At 45.8% G+C, this 17,041-nt stretch overlaps 1 protein-coding gene and 1 long non-coding RNA gene across 3 annotated transcripts; both read right to left on the bottom strand.

The window, feature by feature from the left end:
* Positions 1–428: 428 nt before the first annotated feature.
* On the bottom strand, positions 429–14,768 carry LOC118940339 (extracellular serine/threonine protein kinase FAM20C-like). The gene is made up of 10 exons (XM_036949155.1): positions 14,218–14,768; positions 13,576–13,751; positions 12,547–12,625; positions 9,934–10,026; positions 9,344–9,459; positions 8,825–9,005; positions 7,987–8,096; positions 4,177–4,258; positions 2,989–3,048; positions 429–1,048 (listed from the first exon to the last, which is right to left on the bottom strand). The coding sequence occupies exons 1-10, from the start codon at positions 14,766–14,768 to the stop codon at positions 760–762; spliced, it is 1,737 nt and encodes a 578-aa protein (XP_036805050.1). The 3' UTR covers positions 429–759.
* A 679-nt stretch (positions 14,769–15,447) lies between these two features.
* On the bottom strand, positions 15,448–16,061 carry LOC118940082. Of its 2 annotated transcripts, none has more exons than XR_005036693.1 (3): positions 15,912–16,061; positions 15,688–15,876; positions 15,448–15,652 (listed from the first exon to the last, which is right to left on the bottom strand). It is a non-coding gene; the product is annotated as an uncharacterized LOC118940082 (long non-coding RNA). The 2 variants fall into 2 exon arrangements; XR_005036692.1 differs by having other exon boundaries at positions 15,711–15,876; positions 15,912–16,059.
* Positions 16,062–17,041: the final 980 nt, after the last annotated feature.

Here is a 17,041-nt window from a genome sequence, read left to right as displayed (position 1 = left end):
TTTAACTCTTTGCGTGAGGTTTAGCGAGAGGAAAATGTTGCCCATAGTCTTTTGGGTCGCCGTGGGTGACGGCACAACAAATTGGGGAATCATTACAGTAGCTTCATTACTGTTAACAATTAATGTACAAGACTGTACAACCACACTGTTATTCACTTCAGGCCCTATTCATACTGAAGATAATTTGACTTCACATGGACTTAAGTCACAATGTTGAGTCTACTCATCTCAAGTCTGAATCGGGCCCTTCAATCACATGTTTCTATTTAATATCATATTTTTTTTTTGTTCTTTGTAAAACACTTTTATAAAATGCAATATCATTACTCAATTAGAATGACTTTGATTTAGGGTTGAACTATCCTCTTAAATAAAAGTATATGCTAAAACTGAGCTTGATTTCACTAAGTACGCTCCATGTATTAAATAAGACAACATTTAATGAGGCCTTATAATAAATGTACACAGTGATTTAAACATAAACATTAATCCATTCATACACCACACTAAACCTACACATAGTCTGTGTCTGGAAAGGCATCCTATTCCCTAACTACTGTGACACTGCGGACACAGCTATCCTCTCTCTAACAGTTAGGAGCCAAATGAATGATGCCAAGAACTCTAAATGTAATTATGTCACTCTTGTGACTTGCTGATGCAATGATGTCACACACAAATCATCATCACCATGGTGATGCGCCATGACATATTTCCTTCAGATGGTTGAAATGCTGTTGTCGAGGGGACGTGACAACACTACCCTGCAGGTGTCACGTGTTTAACCAAAGTCTCATAATCAGTGACATCATCATAGATGACATCATCATCGCCTTCTCCATGGCGACTACGTTGTCGCTCCTGGCAACGGCTCACGGTTTGGAGCACGGTCACTAGGCGACGGTCCAGGGCGGAGAGGTGCAGCTCTGAGAGGAGGGGGGCCACGGAGAATAGAGGATCATGGGAAAGGGAGTCCCTCATGACATCACTGAGACGGTACTGGGGCAGGGAGAGGAGACGCAGATGTAGGAGTGTGGAGCGACGGATCCTAGAGAGAGAGAGAGTGATGGAGTGAGAGCTATGAGACAGAAGAGGAATATATGATGATGCTGGGGTAGTGATGGGGGTTCTACTAAGATAACATACTGAATTGTTTTAAGATGGTCATTTAGTTATTTTATTTAGAATTTTAGGACCTCTTGGTATATATATATTTTTTTTTAAATACTATCCTACAGAAACACATTGAATAACAGATTCATACACGGAAAAACAATGCAGCAGAAGGAAGTTTGTTTTCAAGTGTCTCCTTTATCAAAGAGTTGAGATGAGAAATGATACTGAATTATTCTATTGTTTTTTACACATGTTTAACCCCTTTGGTTAGAACACCATCATGTTCCTGAGTCTGATCTTTCCATAGAGTGGTCACATTACTCTGTTAGAACACCATCGTGTTCCTGAGTCTTATCTTTCCATAGAGTGGTCACATTACTCTGTTAGAACAACCATCGTGTTCCTGAGTCTTATCTTTCCATAGAGTGGTCACATTACTCTGTTAGAACACCATCGTGTTCCTGAGTCTTATCTTTCCATAGAGTGGTCACATTACTCTGTTAAAACACCATCGTGTTCCTGAGTCTTATCTTTCCATAGAGTGGTCATATTACTCTGTTAGAACACCATCATGTTCCTGAGTCTTATCTTTCTATAGAGTGGTCACATTACTCTGTTAGAACAACCATCGTGTTCCTGAGTCTTATCTTTCTATAGAGTGGTCACATTACTCTGTTAAAACACCATTGTGTTCCTGAGTCTGATCTTTCCATAGAGTGGTCACATTACTTTGTTAGAACACCATCATGTTCCTGAGTCTTATCTTTCCATAGAGTGGTCACATTACTTTGTTAGAACACCATCATGTTCCTGAGTCTTATCTTTCCATAGAGTGGTCACATTACTCTGTTAGAACACCATCGTGTTCCTGAGTCTTATCTTTCCATAGAGTGGTCACATTACTTTGTACGCCAAACCGTTCGGATGCTATCTATGTTTTTAGAAATACACATTTCTGGATGTCTGCTGGTCTGTTAAACACCGCTGTGGCTCTGCCACCTCCCACTGTAGATGAGGAAGGCCAACACCGGTGTGGCTCTGCCACCTCCCACTGTAGATGAGGAAGGCCAACACCGGTGTGGCTCTGCCACCTCCCACTGTAGATGAGGAAGGCCAACACCGGTGTGGCTCTGCCACCTCCCACTGTAGATGAGGAAGGCCAACACCGGTGTGGCTCTGCCACCTCCCACTGTAGATGAGGAAGGCCAACACCGGTGTGGCTCTGCCACCTCCCACTGTAGATGAGGAAGGCCAACACCGGTGGATGGGGTGGATTGAGACGCAGCCCATGCAAAAACAGATATCTCTATCAGAAACAGATATCTCTAACAGAAACAGATATCTCTATCAGAAACAGATATCTCTAACAGAAACAGATATCTCTAACAGAAACAGATATCTCTATCAGAAACAGATATCTCTAACAGAAACAGATATCTCTATCAGAAACAGATATCTCTATCAGAAACAGATATCTCTATCAGAAACAGATATCTCTATCAGAAACAGATATCTCTATCAGAAACAGATATCTCTAACAGAAACAGATATCTCTAACAGAAACAGATATCTCTATCAGAAACAGATATCTCTAACAGAAACAGATATCTCTAACAGAAACAGATATCTCTATCAGAAACAGATATCTCTATCAGAAACAGATATCTCTATCAGAAACAGATATCTCTAACAGAAACAGATATCTCTATCAGAAACAGATATCTCTAACAGAAACAGATATCTCTATCAGAAACAGATATCTCTATCAGAAACAGATGTATTTTTATGGAGATGTTTTTATTATGCTACTTAGATTCCTGCGGGGGTGCGGACATCGAGTCTTGGGGCTTAATTATGCACCCCATGTTATACCTGCAGCACTGCTCCAGAGGTGTCAGGATAGAGGGTTCATCTGTAGAGTGACGTCCAAACCTGTAGTCAGCACACAGTGTCAATGTTACAATCAACTAACGTTAGTTAAACCTGTAGTCAGCACACAGTGTCAATGTTGCAATCCACTAACGTTAGTTAAACCTGTAGTCAGCACACAGTGTCAATGTTACAATCAACTAACGTTAGTTAAACCTGTAATCAGCACACAGACAGTGTCAATGTTACAATCAACTAACGTTAGTTAAACATGTAGTCAGCACACAGACAGTGTCAATGTTACAATCAACTAACGTTAGTTAAACCTGTAATCAGCACACAGACAGTGTCAATGTTACAATCAACTAACGTTAGTTAAACCTGTAGTCAGCACACAGACAGTGTCAATGTTACAATCAACTAACGTTAGTTAAACCTGTAGTCAGCACACAGACAGTGTCAATGTTACAATCAACTAACGTTAGTTAAACCTGTAGTCAGCACACAGACAGTGTCAATGTTACAATCAACTAACGTTAGTTAAACCTGTAGTCAGCACACAGACAGTGTCAATGTTACAATCAACTAACGTTAGTTAAACCTGTAGTCAGCACACAGACAGTGTCAATGTTACAATCAACTAACGTTAGTTAAACCTGTAGTCAGCACACAGACAGTGTCAATGTTACAATCAACTAACGTTAGTTAAACCTGTAGTCAGCACACAGACAGTGTCAATGTTACAATCAACTAACGTTAGTTAAACCTGTAGTCAGCACACAGACAGTGTCAATGTTACAATCAACTAACGTTAGTTAAACCTGTAATCAGCACACAGACAGTGTCAATGTTACAATCAACTAACGTTAGTTAAACCTGTAGTCAGCACACACACAGTGTCAATGTTACAATCAACTAACGTTAGTTAAACCTGTAGTCAGCACACAGACAGTGTCAATGTTACAATCAACTAACGTTAGTTAAACCTGTAGTCAGCACACAGACAGTGTCAATGTTACAATCAACTAACGTTAGTTAAACCTGTAGTCAGCACACACACAGTGTCAATGTTACAATCAACTAACGTCAGTTAAACCTGTAGTCAGCACACAGACAGTGTCAGACACACACACATGCACGCACACACCATTAAGAAAAACAGATCATCAATGTCATTGTCAGGATACTCACGCCCTCCCATTGTCTAAGTGCAGAAGGAAAGTGTTGTTGCCAAACTTGTCAAACGTCTCATAGTGGTGTCGGTCCATATTACCTGGAACACAATAGTTAGTGTTGAACGTGTGTTTGTTTGTGTTTTATCTTCACCTTTTTCCTCTTTCTGCTAATTGAAAAGACTTTGGTCTCCATGAACAGCACAATAGAAAGGTATTACTGTTACAGTCTCATTACTATTATAGTTCTAATATATTATTATGTCCTGACCCGGACCGACCCATGAGGAAGTCTAGTATTGTCATGTCTATCAGGTCCACCAGTCTCCCTCCCCAGCCCAGACCTACCCATGAGGAAGTCTAGTATAGTCATGTCTATCAGGTCCACCAGTCTCCTTCCCTCCCCAGCCCAGACCTACCCATGAGGAAGTCTAGTATAGTTATGTCTATCAGGTCCACTAGTCTCCTTCCCTCCCCAGCCCGGACCGACCCATGAGGAAGTCTAGTATAGTCATGTCTATCAGGTCCACTAGTCTCCTTCCCTCCCCAGCCCGGACCGACCCATGAGGAAGTCTAGTATAGTCATGTCTATCAGGTCCACCAGTCTCCTTCCCTCCCCCAGGCCAGACCTACCCATGAGGAAGTCTAGTATAGTCATGTCTATCAGGTCCACCAGTCTCCTTCCCTCCCCAGCCCAGACCGACCCATGAGGAAGTCTAGTATAGTCATGTCTATCAGGTCCACTAGTCTCCTTCCCTCCCCAGCCCAGACCTACTCATGAGGAAGTCTAGTATAGTCATGTCTATCAGGTCCACCAGTCTCCTTCCCTCCCCAGCCCAGACCGACCCATGAGGAAGTCTAGTATAGTCATGTCTATCAGGTCCACTAGTCTCCTTCCCTCCCCAGCCCAGACCTACCCATGAGGAAGTCTAGTATAGTCATGTCTATCAGGTCCACCAGTCTCCTTCCCTCCCCAGCCCAGACCTACCCATGAGGAAGTCTAGTATAGTCATGTCTATCAGGTCCACCAGTCTCCTTCCCTCCCCAGCCCAGACCGACCCAAGAGGAAGTCTAGTATAGTCATGTCTATCAGGTCCACTAGTCTCCCTCCCCAGCCCCAGACCTACCCATGAGGAAGTCTAGTATTGTCATGTCTATCAGGTCCACCAGTCTCCTTCCCTCCCCAGCCCAGACCTACCCATGAGGAAGTCTAGTATTGTCATGTCTATCAGGTCCACTAGTCTCCTTCCCTCCCCAGCCCAGACCTACCCATGAGGAAGTCTAGTATAGTCATGTCTATCAGTTCCACCAATCTCCCTCCCCAGCCCAGACCGACCCAAGAGGAAGTCTAGTATTGTCATGTCTATCAGGTCCACCAGTCTCCTTCCCTCCCCAGCCCAGACCTACCCATGAGGAAGTCTAGTATAGTCATGTCTATCAGGTCCACTAGTCTCCTTCCCTCCCCAGCCCAGACCTACCCATGAGGAAGTCTAGTATAGTCATGTCTATCAGGTCCACTAGTCTCCTTCCCTCCCCAGCCCAGACCTACCCATGAGGAAGTCTAGTATAGTCATGTCTATCAGGTCCACTAGTCTCCTTCCCTCCCCAGCCCAGACCTACCCATGAGGAAGTCTAGTATAGTCATGTCTATCAGGTCCACTAGTCTCCTTCCCTCCCCAGCCCAGACCGACCCATGAGGAAGTCTAGTATAGTCATGTCTATCAGGTCCACCAGTCTCCTTCCCTCCCCAGCCCAGACCTACCCATGAGGAAGTCTAGTATAGTCATGTCTATCAGGTCCACCAGTCTCCTTCCCTCCCCAGCCCAGACCTACCCATGAGGAAGTCTAGTATAGTCATGTCTATCAGGTCCACCAGTCTCCTTCCCTCCACAGCCCAGACCTACCCATGAGGAAGTCTAGTATGTCTATCAGGTCCACCAGTCTCCCTCCCCAGCCCAGACCTACCCATGAGGAAGTCTAGTATAGTCATGTCTATCAGGTCCACCAGTCTCCTTCCCTCCCCAGCCCAGACCTACCCATGAGGAAGTCTAGTATAGTCATGTCTATCAGTTCCACCAATCTCCCTCCCCAGCCCAGACCGACCCAAGAGGAAGTCTAGTATTGTCATGTCTATCAGGTCCACCAGTCTCCTTCCCTCCCCAGCCCAGACCGACCCATGAGGAAGTCTAGTATAGTCATGTCTATCAGGTCCACTAGTCTCCCTCCCCAGCCCAGACCAAACCATGAGGAAGTCTAGTATTGTCATGTCTATCAGGTCCACCAGTCTCCTTCCCTCCCCAGCCCCAGACCTACCCATGAGGAAGTCTAGTATTGTCATGTCTATCAGGTCCACCAGTCTCCCTCCCCAGCCCAGACCGACCCATGAGGAAGTCTAGTATAGTCATGTCTATCAGGTCCACTAGTCTCCCTCCCCAGCCCAGACCAAACCATGAGGAAGTCTAGTATTGTCATGTCTATCAGGTCCACCAGTCTCCTTCCCTCCCCAGCCCCAGACCTACAAATGAGGAAGTCTAGTATTGTCATGTCTATCAGGTCCACTAGTCTCCTTCCCTCCCCAGCCCAGACCAACCCATGAGGAAGTCTAGTATTGTCATGTCTATCAGGTCCACCAGTCTCATTCCCTCCCCAGCCCAGACCGACCCATGAGGAAGTCTAGTATTGTCATGTCTATCAGGTCCACCAGTCTCCCTCCCTCCCCAGCCCAGACCTACCCATGAGGAAGTCTAGTATAGTCATGTCTATCAGGTCCAGCAGTCTCCCTCCCCAGCCCAGACCTACCCATGAGGAAGTCTAGTATTGTCATGTCTATCAGGTCCACTAGTCTCCCTCCCCAGCCCAGACCTACAAATGAGGAAGTCTAGTATAGTCATGTCTATCAGGTCCACCAGTCTCCTTCCCTCCCCAGGCCAGACCTACCCATGAGGAAGTCTAGTATTGTCATGTCTATCAGGTCCACTAGTCTCCCTCCCCAGCCCAGACCTACCCATGAGGAAGTCTAGTATTGTCATGTCTATCAGGTCCACCAGTCTCCCTCCCCAGCCCAGACCTACCCATGAGGAAGTCTAGTATTGTCATGTCTATCAGGTCCACCAGTCTCCTTCCCTCCCCAGCCCCAGACCTACAAATGAGGAAGTCTAGTATTGTCATGTCTATCAGGTCCACTAGTCTCCTTCCCTCCCCAGCCCAGACCAACCCATGAGGAAGTCTAGTATTGTCATGTCTATCAGGTCCACCAGTCTCATTCCCTCCCCAGCCCAGACCGACCCATGAGGAAGTCTAGTATTGTCATGTCTATCAGGTCCACCAGTCTCCCTCCCTCCCCAGCCCAGACCTACCCATGAGGAAGTCTAGTATAGTCATGTCTATCAGGTCCAGCAGTCTCCCTCCCCAGCCCAGACCTACCCATGAGGAAGTCTAGTATTGTCATGTCTATCAGGTCCACTAGTCTCCCTCCCCAGCCCAGACCTACAAATGAGGAAGTCTAGTATAGTCATGTCTATCAGGTCCACCAGTCTCCTTCCCTCCCCAGGCCAGACCTACCCATGAGGAAGTCTAGTATTGTCATGTCTATCAGGTCCACTAGTCTCCCTCCCCAGCCCAGACCTACCCATGAGGAAGTCTAGTATTGTCATGTCTATCAGGTCCACCAGTCTCCCTCCCCAGCCCAGACCTACCCATGAGGAAGTCTAGTATTGTCATGTCTATCAGGTCCACCAGTCTCCCTCCCCAGCCCAGACCTACCCATGAGGAAGTCTAGTATTGTCATGTCTATCAGGTCCACCAGTCTCCCTCCCCAGCCCAGACCTACCCATGAGGAAGTCTAGTATTGTCATGTCTATCAGGTCCACCAGTCTGGTTCCCTTGTTGTATGGTGGGGTCTTCTTCACTGTGTCACAGTAGTCTGGGTCTTTCTCCCACCTGCAACATGACAACAGGGTAAGAGTTGAGACTAGTGTTAGAGTTAGGGTTGAGGGTTAGAATTAGGGTTGAGGGTTAGAGTTAGGGTTGAGGATAGGGTTAGAGTTAGGGTTGAGGGTTAGAATTAGGGTTGAGGGTTAGAATTAGGGTTGAGGGTTAGAGTTAGGAATGAGGGTTAGAATTTGGGTTGAGGGTTAGAATTAGGGTTGAGGATAGGGTTAGAGTTAGGGATGAGGGTTAGAATTAGGGTTGAGGGTTAGAGTTAGGGTTGAGGGTTAGAATTAGGGTTGAGGATAGGGTTAGAGTTAGGGTTGATGGTTAGAATTAGTTTTGAGGTTTAGAGTTAGGGTTGAGGGTTAGAATTAGGGTTGAGGGTTATAATTAGGGTTGAGGGTTAGAGTTAGGGTTGAGGGTTAGAGTTAGGGTTGAGGCTAGGATTAGATTTAGGGTTGAGGGTTAGAGTTAGGATTGAGGCTAGGATTAGATTTAGGGTTGAGGGTAAGAGTTAAAGTTGAGGCTAGGGTTAGAGTTAGGGTTGAGAGTTAGGGATGAGGTTAGGGTTAGAGTTGAGGCTAGGGTTAGAGTTGAGGCTAGGGTTGGAGTTGGAGTTGAGGCTAGTGTTAGAGTTGAGGCTAGGGTTAGAGTTGAGGCTAGGGTTAGAGTTAGGGTTGAGGTTAGGGTTAGAGTTATTATCTATCTATAGATATAGCTATAGACTCTATACCCACACTGCCAGTTTGCTGCGGCTGTAGGAGCGTTTCCAGGGAGACCTCCAGCTACGTCTGGTGGCCAAGGAGGTGTCCGGCAGCATCATGGCCAGGGAGGCCTCAAGGTTCTGGGGTCGACCACACACAGCGTGCTCCGTACTGCAGTAGTAGGAACACTGGCCATAGAAACACACATTATTCACTAGGGGAGATAGAGGGGGGTGGAGGGGGGAGAGGAGAGGAGAGTTTGAGTGCACTCTTCTCTTCATCATCAGTGTAGATGACAGGAGAGGCAGCAATTCAAGAGCTGACAGAGAGAAAGATTGAAAATGAAAGAAATTAATTCAGCAAAAATTGCCTTTCAGCTGAATAATATGCAGCATCTATTTTCATATTCCCCACTAGAGAAAACAGAGATGTGAAACATGTAATATAAGGAGAGAGTTGGTAAAGAATGAGGAGTGAGAGAGAGGGAGATGGGGGGAGTGTGACAGAGGGATAGAGTGAAGGAAGGAAGGAGTGAAATAATGATAAACAGACCAGGAGAGGTGAAGAAGGTCCGGGCCAGTTTGTGGTCAGTGGTGATGTCTTTGATCTCTGTTACCACGTCAACCAGCCTCCCAACGGCTGGGGGGATCCGCCTGTAACCCAACACCCTGAGAGCGAGGGGAGTGGAGAGGAGAGGAGGGACAGGGGAGAGAGATGGGAGAGGGAGAGGTGGGGGGGTGTAGAGAGAGGGAGAGGAGAGGCAGAAAAAGATGGGAGAGGGGGAGAGAGAGAGAGAGAGAGAGAGAGAGAGAGAGAGGGGTGGGGGTGTAGAGAGAGGGAGAGGAGAGAGAGGCAGAAAAAGATGGGAGAGAGAGAGAGAGAGAGAGAGGGGTGGGGGTGTAGAGAGAGGGAGAGGAGAGAGAGGCAGGAAAAGATGGGAGAGGGGGAGAGAGAGAGAGAGAGAGGGGGGTGGGGGGATAGAAAGATGGAGAGGAGAGAGATTGGGGAGAGAGAGAGAGAGAGGAGTCCATATTTAATGCTTCTCAATGTCTGCTCTACTCTCCACCATTCAGTCAGTGGTGTGGTATGCTGTATACTCCCTGACTGTTGCTATCAAGGTGAGAAACAGACTCATTGTTTACCTGTCCAGGTGAAAAGCAGCGATCTCTGCGTTGTGTCTCTCAAAGTCAGAGAAGTAGTAGAGGTTGAAGTTGGTCTCCTCATCACGCTCTTGTCTGACAGAGATACAGTCAACACAAGAACACAACTATACAGACCATACACAGTCAACATAGGAACACAGCTATACAGACTATACACAGTCAACACAGGAACACAGCTATACAGACTATACACAGTCAACACAGGAACACAGCTATACAGACCATACACCGTCAACACAGGAACACAACTATACAGACTATACACAGTCAACACAGGAACACAGATATTCAGACTATACACAGTCAACACAGGAACACAGATATTCAGACTATACACAGTCAACACAGGAACACAGCTATACAGACCATACACAGTCAACACAGGAACACAGATATTCACAGACTATACACACCAAACCATCACAATTGGGTTGAGGTCGGGTGATTGTGGAGGCCAGGTCATCTGATGCAGCCCTCCATCACTCTCCTTCTTAGTCAAATAGCCCTTACACATCTTAATCTTAGAACTACCCATCCCGGATCCGGTATATTTGTCATCAGCAACGCTGAATAGCATAGCGCAACAGTCAAAAAATATTACTAGAAAATATTCATATCCATGAAATCACAAGTGAAATATAGTGAAACACAGCTTAGCCTTTTGTTAATCACCCTGTCGTCTCAGATTTTGAAATTATGCTTTACAGCGAAAGCAATACAAGCATTTGTGTAAGTTTATCGATAGCTAAGCATAGCATTATGTACACTTAGCATCAGGAAGCTTGGTCACGAAAATCAGAAAAACAATCAAATGAACTGTCTCTTTTGATGATCTTCGGATGTTTTCACTCACGAGACTCCCAGTTAGACAGCAAATGTTCCTTTTGTTCCATAAAGATATTTTTTATATCCAAATACCTCCGTTAGTTTGGTGCGTTATGCCCAGGAATCCACCGGAAAGAGCGGTCACGACAACGCAGACAAAAATTCAAAATTATATCCATAATGTCGACAGAAACATGGCAAACGTTTTTTATAATCAATCCTCAAGGTGTTTTTCAAATATCTATTTGATAATATATCAACCGGGACAGTTGGCTTTTCACTAGGACCGGGAGGAACAATGGCTGCCTCTCTCTTTTGCGCAAGAATCACTCTGAGAGCCCCCACCTATCCACTTACGCAATGTGGTCGTTCACGCTCATTCTTCAAAATAAAGGCCTGAAACTATGTCTGAAGACTATTAGGAAAAGGAATCTGGTTGATATCCCTTTCAATGGTCAATAGGGATGCATAGGAACACAATGGTTTCAAAATAAGAGTCACTTCCTGATTGGATTATTCTCAGGCTTTCGCCTGCAACATCAGTTCTGTTATACTCACAGACAATATTTTTTCAGTTTTGGAAACTTTAGAGTGTTTTCTATCCTAAGCTGTCAATTATATGCATATTCTAGCATCTGGTCCTGAGAAATAGGCCGTTTACTTTGGGGACATTATTTTTCCAAAAATAAAAATAGTGCCCCCTAGCTTCAAGAGGCTTTAGGTGTGTTTTGGGTCATTGTCCTTTTGAAAAACAAATTATAGTCCCACTAAGAACAAACCAGATGGGATGGCGTATCGCTGCAGAATGCTGTGGTGGCCATGCTGGTTAAGTGTGCCTTGAATTCTAAATAAATCACTGACAGTGTCACCAGCAAAGCACACCCACACCATCACACCTCCTCCTCCATGCTTTACAGTGGGAACCACACATGCAGAGATCATCTGTTCATCTACTCTGCGTCTCACAAAGACACACCGGTTGGAACCAAAAATCTCAAATTTGCACTCATCAGACCAAAGGACAGATTTCCACCAGTCTAATGTCCATTGCTCGTGATTCTCGGGCCAAGCAAGTCGCTTCTTATTATTAGTGTCCTTTAGTAGTGGTTTCTTTGCAGCAATTCGACCATCAAGGCCTGATTCACACAGTCTCCTCTGAACAGTTGATGTTGAGATGTGTCTGTTACTTGAACTCTGTGCTTGATGGTTCTTGCGACTGCACTTGAAGAAACTTTCGGAGTTCTTGAAATTTTACGGATTGACTGACCTTAATTTCATAAAGTAATGATGGACTGTCATTCTCTTTGCTTATTTGAGCTGTTCTTGCCATAATATGGACTTGGTCTTTTACCAAATAGGGCTATCTTCTGTATACCACCCCTACCTTGTCACAACACAACTGATTGGCTCAAACGCATTAAGAAGGAAAGAAATTCCGCAAATGAACATTAACAAGGCACACCTGTTAATTGAAATACGTTCCAGGTGACTACCTCATTAAGCTGGTTGAGAGAAAGCCAAGAGTGTGCCAAGCTGTCATCAAGGCAAAGAGTGGCTACTTTGAAGAATCTCAAATATAAAAGATATTGTTCAACACTTTTTTAGTTACTACATGATTCCACTTGTGTTATTTCATAGTTTTGATGTCTTCACTATTATTTTGCAATGTAGAAAATAGTACAAATTAAGTGAAAACCCTTGAGTGAGTAGGTGGGTCCAAACTGTTGGTACTGTACGTGTGTACGTGTGTGTGTGTAAGTCTCTCACTTCATTGGTTTGAGGATGGCCTGTCCGTAGTTTGGAAATGACATCACCAGCTTGAGCTGTGTCCCTCCAGACTTCTGCACTGAGAGAGAGAGAGACGGGTTACCATAGCAACACTTGAACTTCACATACTGAGTACACACTGAGCTCTCTCTATCACACACACACACACACACACACACACACACACACACACACACACACACACACACACACACACACACACACACAGGGTTCCCCTGTTTGAAACTAAATAAGGTCATCCAGTTTGTATGTTTTCATCCTGCAGTTCTACATTATTCCACTAGGGGTCTCCTCATACCTGACTCTAAACGTCACAACAGAGACTACCTCCCAGCTATGGGAGAATCTCAACTGCATTGCCTTGATTCCTCACGTCCTCTCTCTTCACCTCCTTCTCAAAACCCATCGGATGAGAAGAGGGGAGGGATTAATGAAATGCAATTGCAATTCTCCCAATCTGTCCTTTCTCCCAAAGTGTGCACCTGTTCACTTCCCTTCACTAATTTGAAAGGACATGACTGGTATAAGAAATATGTTGGAAACTCCCACTAGCCCATGCCTCCACCAATCCAATGCGTTTGGTGTAATAGTATACGAGTGTACACTACAGGAGATATTAATGGAACTCACCCAGCGATTTTAACAGTAGGGCACTGGTGTAGTAAACTACATAGTGTTCTAGGGTGCTACTTAATTCTCTGTGTGTACAGGACATAATGCCCCCATATCTCCCACACCCAACAGTCAGGCTCCCAAGACCCCTCCCCAACACACACACCACCCAAACACATCACCCACCCACACACACCACCCACACACACTCCAGGGTGAAGTTTCCCTTTGACAGACATCTAGGATCAGCTTCCCCTCCCCCAATTCTAACCTTAACCCCCTTAGTGGGGAAATTGCTATACTGATCCAAGATCAGTGTCAAAGGGGAACTTCCCCCTATTCCGCCACACACACACACACACACCACACACCACACACCACACACCACATGCACACCTGCGCTGACGATACGGTGTGTGCTGAGCTGCTGAGCAAGAGGTGCCATGTTGGGGTCCAGGTGGGGGTAGAGCTGCCAACGGGAGATACCAAGATGGAACCTCAGCCAGGGGGGGTGGCTGTCACTGCTCCTGTTCCAATGGGCTGAGTCATCGCCGATGTCACTGTCACTCACCCTGGGGAGGGTGGAGGGGGAAAGAGAGGGAGAGGAGAAGAGGGTTGGAGACACAAGAGGAGAGGACAAGAGAGAAGTAGTTAAGAGGAGGAGACGACAAGAGGAGAGGACAAGAGAGAAGCAGTTCAGAGGAGGAGACGACAGGAGGAGAGGACAAGAGAGAAGTAGTTAAGAGAAGGAGACGACAGGAGGAGAGGACAAGAGAGAAGTAGTTAAGAGGAGGAGACGACAGGAGGAGAGGACAAGAGATAAGTAGTTAAGAGGAGGAGACGACAGGAGGAGAGGACAAGAGAGAAGTAGTTAAGAGGAGGAGACAACAGGAGGAGAGGACAAGAGAGAAGTAGTTCAGAGGAGGAAGTGGAGGAGGCGCCAGGAGAAATAGGAGGGATATTTGCCGTAATGAACTAAAGGATCATGCCGCATGCATCTGTTTTTTCAGAACAATCACGCTACTTCCCTAAACTCACCACATCTGTGTGCTCGTCTCGCGCGCCTTCCCTTTGGGCTTCACCTTCAGCAGCCAATCATCTTCATGGATGGGCGGGGTTGGCATGTTGTAGAGCGGGTGGCTAAAAAGAGCCTCTAATTTTGACATCCCGGATCCCATAGGCTTAATCCCCATCGAGCCAAACTTTCCTACCCTTTCCGTCATGGTGAGTGAGTCTACAGGCCCTTCCTCCTTATGTCCATGACCTACCTTGACGGCCATTTTGGTTGTGACCGCGTCCTTTTCGGACATTTTTTGAGGGCCATTGCTGTCCATATGGGAAGAGTTCACTTTTCTGGTGCCCGGGGGTGTCTTGGCATAGCTGGCGTGGTTGTCCGACATCCTGGAGGTGTAGTTGGTATCCACCAGGGCTCGGAGGGTGTGGAGGTGTGTCTGACGAGGGGAGGGGGTGTCACAGTGGTTCTGGTAGATGGAGCGAGATAGTACGGTGAGGAGGAGATGGAGAGAGAGGGAGGCAACGACCAGCGATAGACAGACAGTCCGAGAGCGACGGCGTGTATACCACCTCATCGTTCTGAGGGAGAGAAAGAGTTGGAGAAAGACTGAGAGATAAAAATATTTAAAGGAGGAGAAAAAAGGAAGAGAGAGAGAGTAGGAGGAAGAGGAGAGAAACTGTATAAATATAGGTGAAAGGACGAGGGAGGATTGGAGAGAGAGAAAGAAGAGGGGGAGGATGAGGAGGAGAGGTTGAGGGGGTGAATGTGGGAGAATGAGAGAGAAAGTTAGAGGAACGAGGGAAGGAAAGAGTCTCAGAAACAGCATAGAGAAAGAGATAGAAAGAAGCCCATAGAGACTGGACCTTTCGAAAGTCAGAGCAGCCCTCTATTCTGGTATAGATACCTCCAATACAACTACCTAGATACCTCCAATACAACTACCTAGATACCTCCAATACAACTACCTAGATACCTCCAAAACAACTACCTAGATACCCCCCCAATACAACTACCTAGATACCCTCCAATACAACTACCTCTTTCTTTACCTAGATTCCCCCAAAACAACTACCTAGATACCCCCCCAATACAACTACCTAGATACCTCCAAAACAACTACCTAGATACCTCCAAAACAACTACCTAGATACCTCCAATACAACTACCTAGATACCTCCAATACAACTACCTAGATACCTCCAAAACAACTACCTAGATACCCCCCCAATACAACTACCTAGATACCTCCAATACAACTACCTCTTTCTTTACCTAGATTCCCCCAAAACAACTACCTAGATACCTCCAAAACAACTACCTAGATACCTCCAATACAACTACCTAGATACCTCCAATACAACTACCTAGATACCTCCAATACAACTACCTAGATACCTCCAATACAACTACCTAGATACCCCCCAATACAACTACCTAGATACCCTCCAATACAACTACCTCTTTCTTTACCTAGATTCCCCCAAAACAACTACCTAGATACCTCCAAAACAACTACCTAGATACCTCCAATACAACTACCTAGATACCCTCCAATACAACTACCTAGATACCCCCCCAAAACAACTACCTAGATACCCTCCAATACAACTACCTAGATACCTCCAATACAACTACCTAGATACCCCCAATAAAATTACCTAGATACCCTCCAATACAACTACCTCTTTCTTTACCTAGATTCCCCCAAAACAACTACCTAGATACCCCCAATACAACTACCTAGATACCCCCCAATACAACTACCTAGATACCCCCCAATACAACTACCTAGATACCCCCCAATACAACTACCTAGATACCCCCCAATACAACTACCTCTTTCTGTAGGGAATAGGGTGCCATTTGGTTTGCAGTAATAGACAACGGTCAACTCAGTCCTAAGCACAAAGCACAGACTCCCCCAGGCACGACCCCTTTATAGAGGGTCACTGAAACGAATGAGGGAAGAAGGTATAATTTTACCACCTCTCTTTCTCCTCCCTCCTTTTTCCTTCACTTTTTACTCACCTTTCTTTCTTTAAAGGTTTCCCCCCTTATGTTCTCCTCCTTCTTTCCTCACTATCCGGAATGAGACAGAGCTCTGATATCTTGTCAACCTATATTAATCTGTTTTCTCTCAATCTCTCTATCCCTTCCATCGCTCTATCTCTCTGTCCCCTGGCATAGGCAGGGAGGTGTGCCAGGTTAGAGTGACCCGAGTGGCATGCTGTTAGAGCAATAAAGTTGTTTACTCATCCCTCTATCTTTCCCTGTACATGTCTGTCTGTCTGTCTGTCACCTTGTCTGTCTGTCTGTCTGTCTGTCTGTCTGTCTGTCTGTCTGTCTGTCTGTCTGTCTGTCTGTATGCTTGTCTGTCACCCTGTCACCCTGTCTGTCTGTCTGTCTGTCTGTCTGTCTGTCTGTCTGTCTGTATGCTTGTCTGTCACCTTGTCACCCTGTCTGTCTGTCTGTCTGTCTGTCTGTCTGTCTGTCTGTCTGTCTGTCTGTCTGTCTGTCTGTCACCTTGTCTGTCTGTCTGTCTGTATGCTTGTCTGTCTGTCTGTCTGTCTGTCTGTCTGTCTGTCTGTCTCTCTGTCTGTCTGTCTGTCTGTGTGTCTGCATGCTGTTAGAGCAATAAAGTTGTTTACTCATCCCTCTTTCTCTCTATCTTTCCCTGTAAATGTCTGTCTGTCTGTCTGTCTGTTTGTTCGTCTGTCTGTCTGTCTGTCACCTTTTCTGTCTGTCTGTCTGTCTGTCTGTCTGTCTGTCTGTCTGTCTGTCTGTCTGTCTGTCTGTCTGTCTGTCTGTCTGTCACCTTGTCTGTCTGTCTGTCTGTCTGTATGCTCG

Source organism: Oncorhynchus mykiss, chromosome 17 (genome assembly GCF_013265735.2).
Source record: "Oncorhynchus mykiss isolate Arlee chromosome 17, USDA_OmykA_1.1, whole genome shotgun sequence".
NCBI lineage: Eukaryota > Metazoa > Chordata > Actinopteri > Salmoniformes > Salmonidae > Oncorhynchus > Oncorhynchus mykiss.
This window is presented reverse-complemented; position numbering and strand designations above follow the sequence as displayed.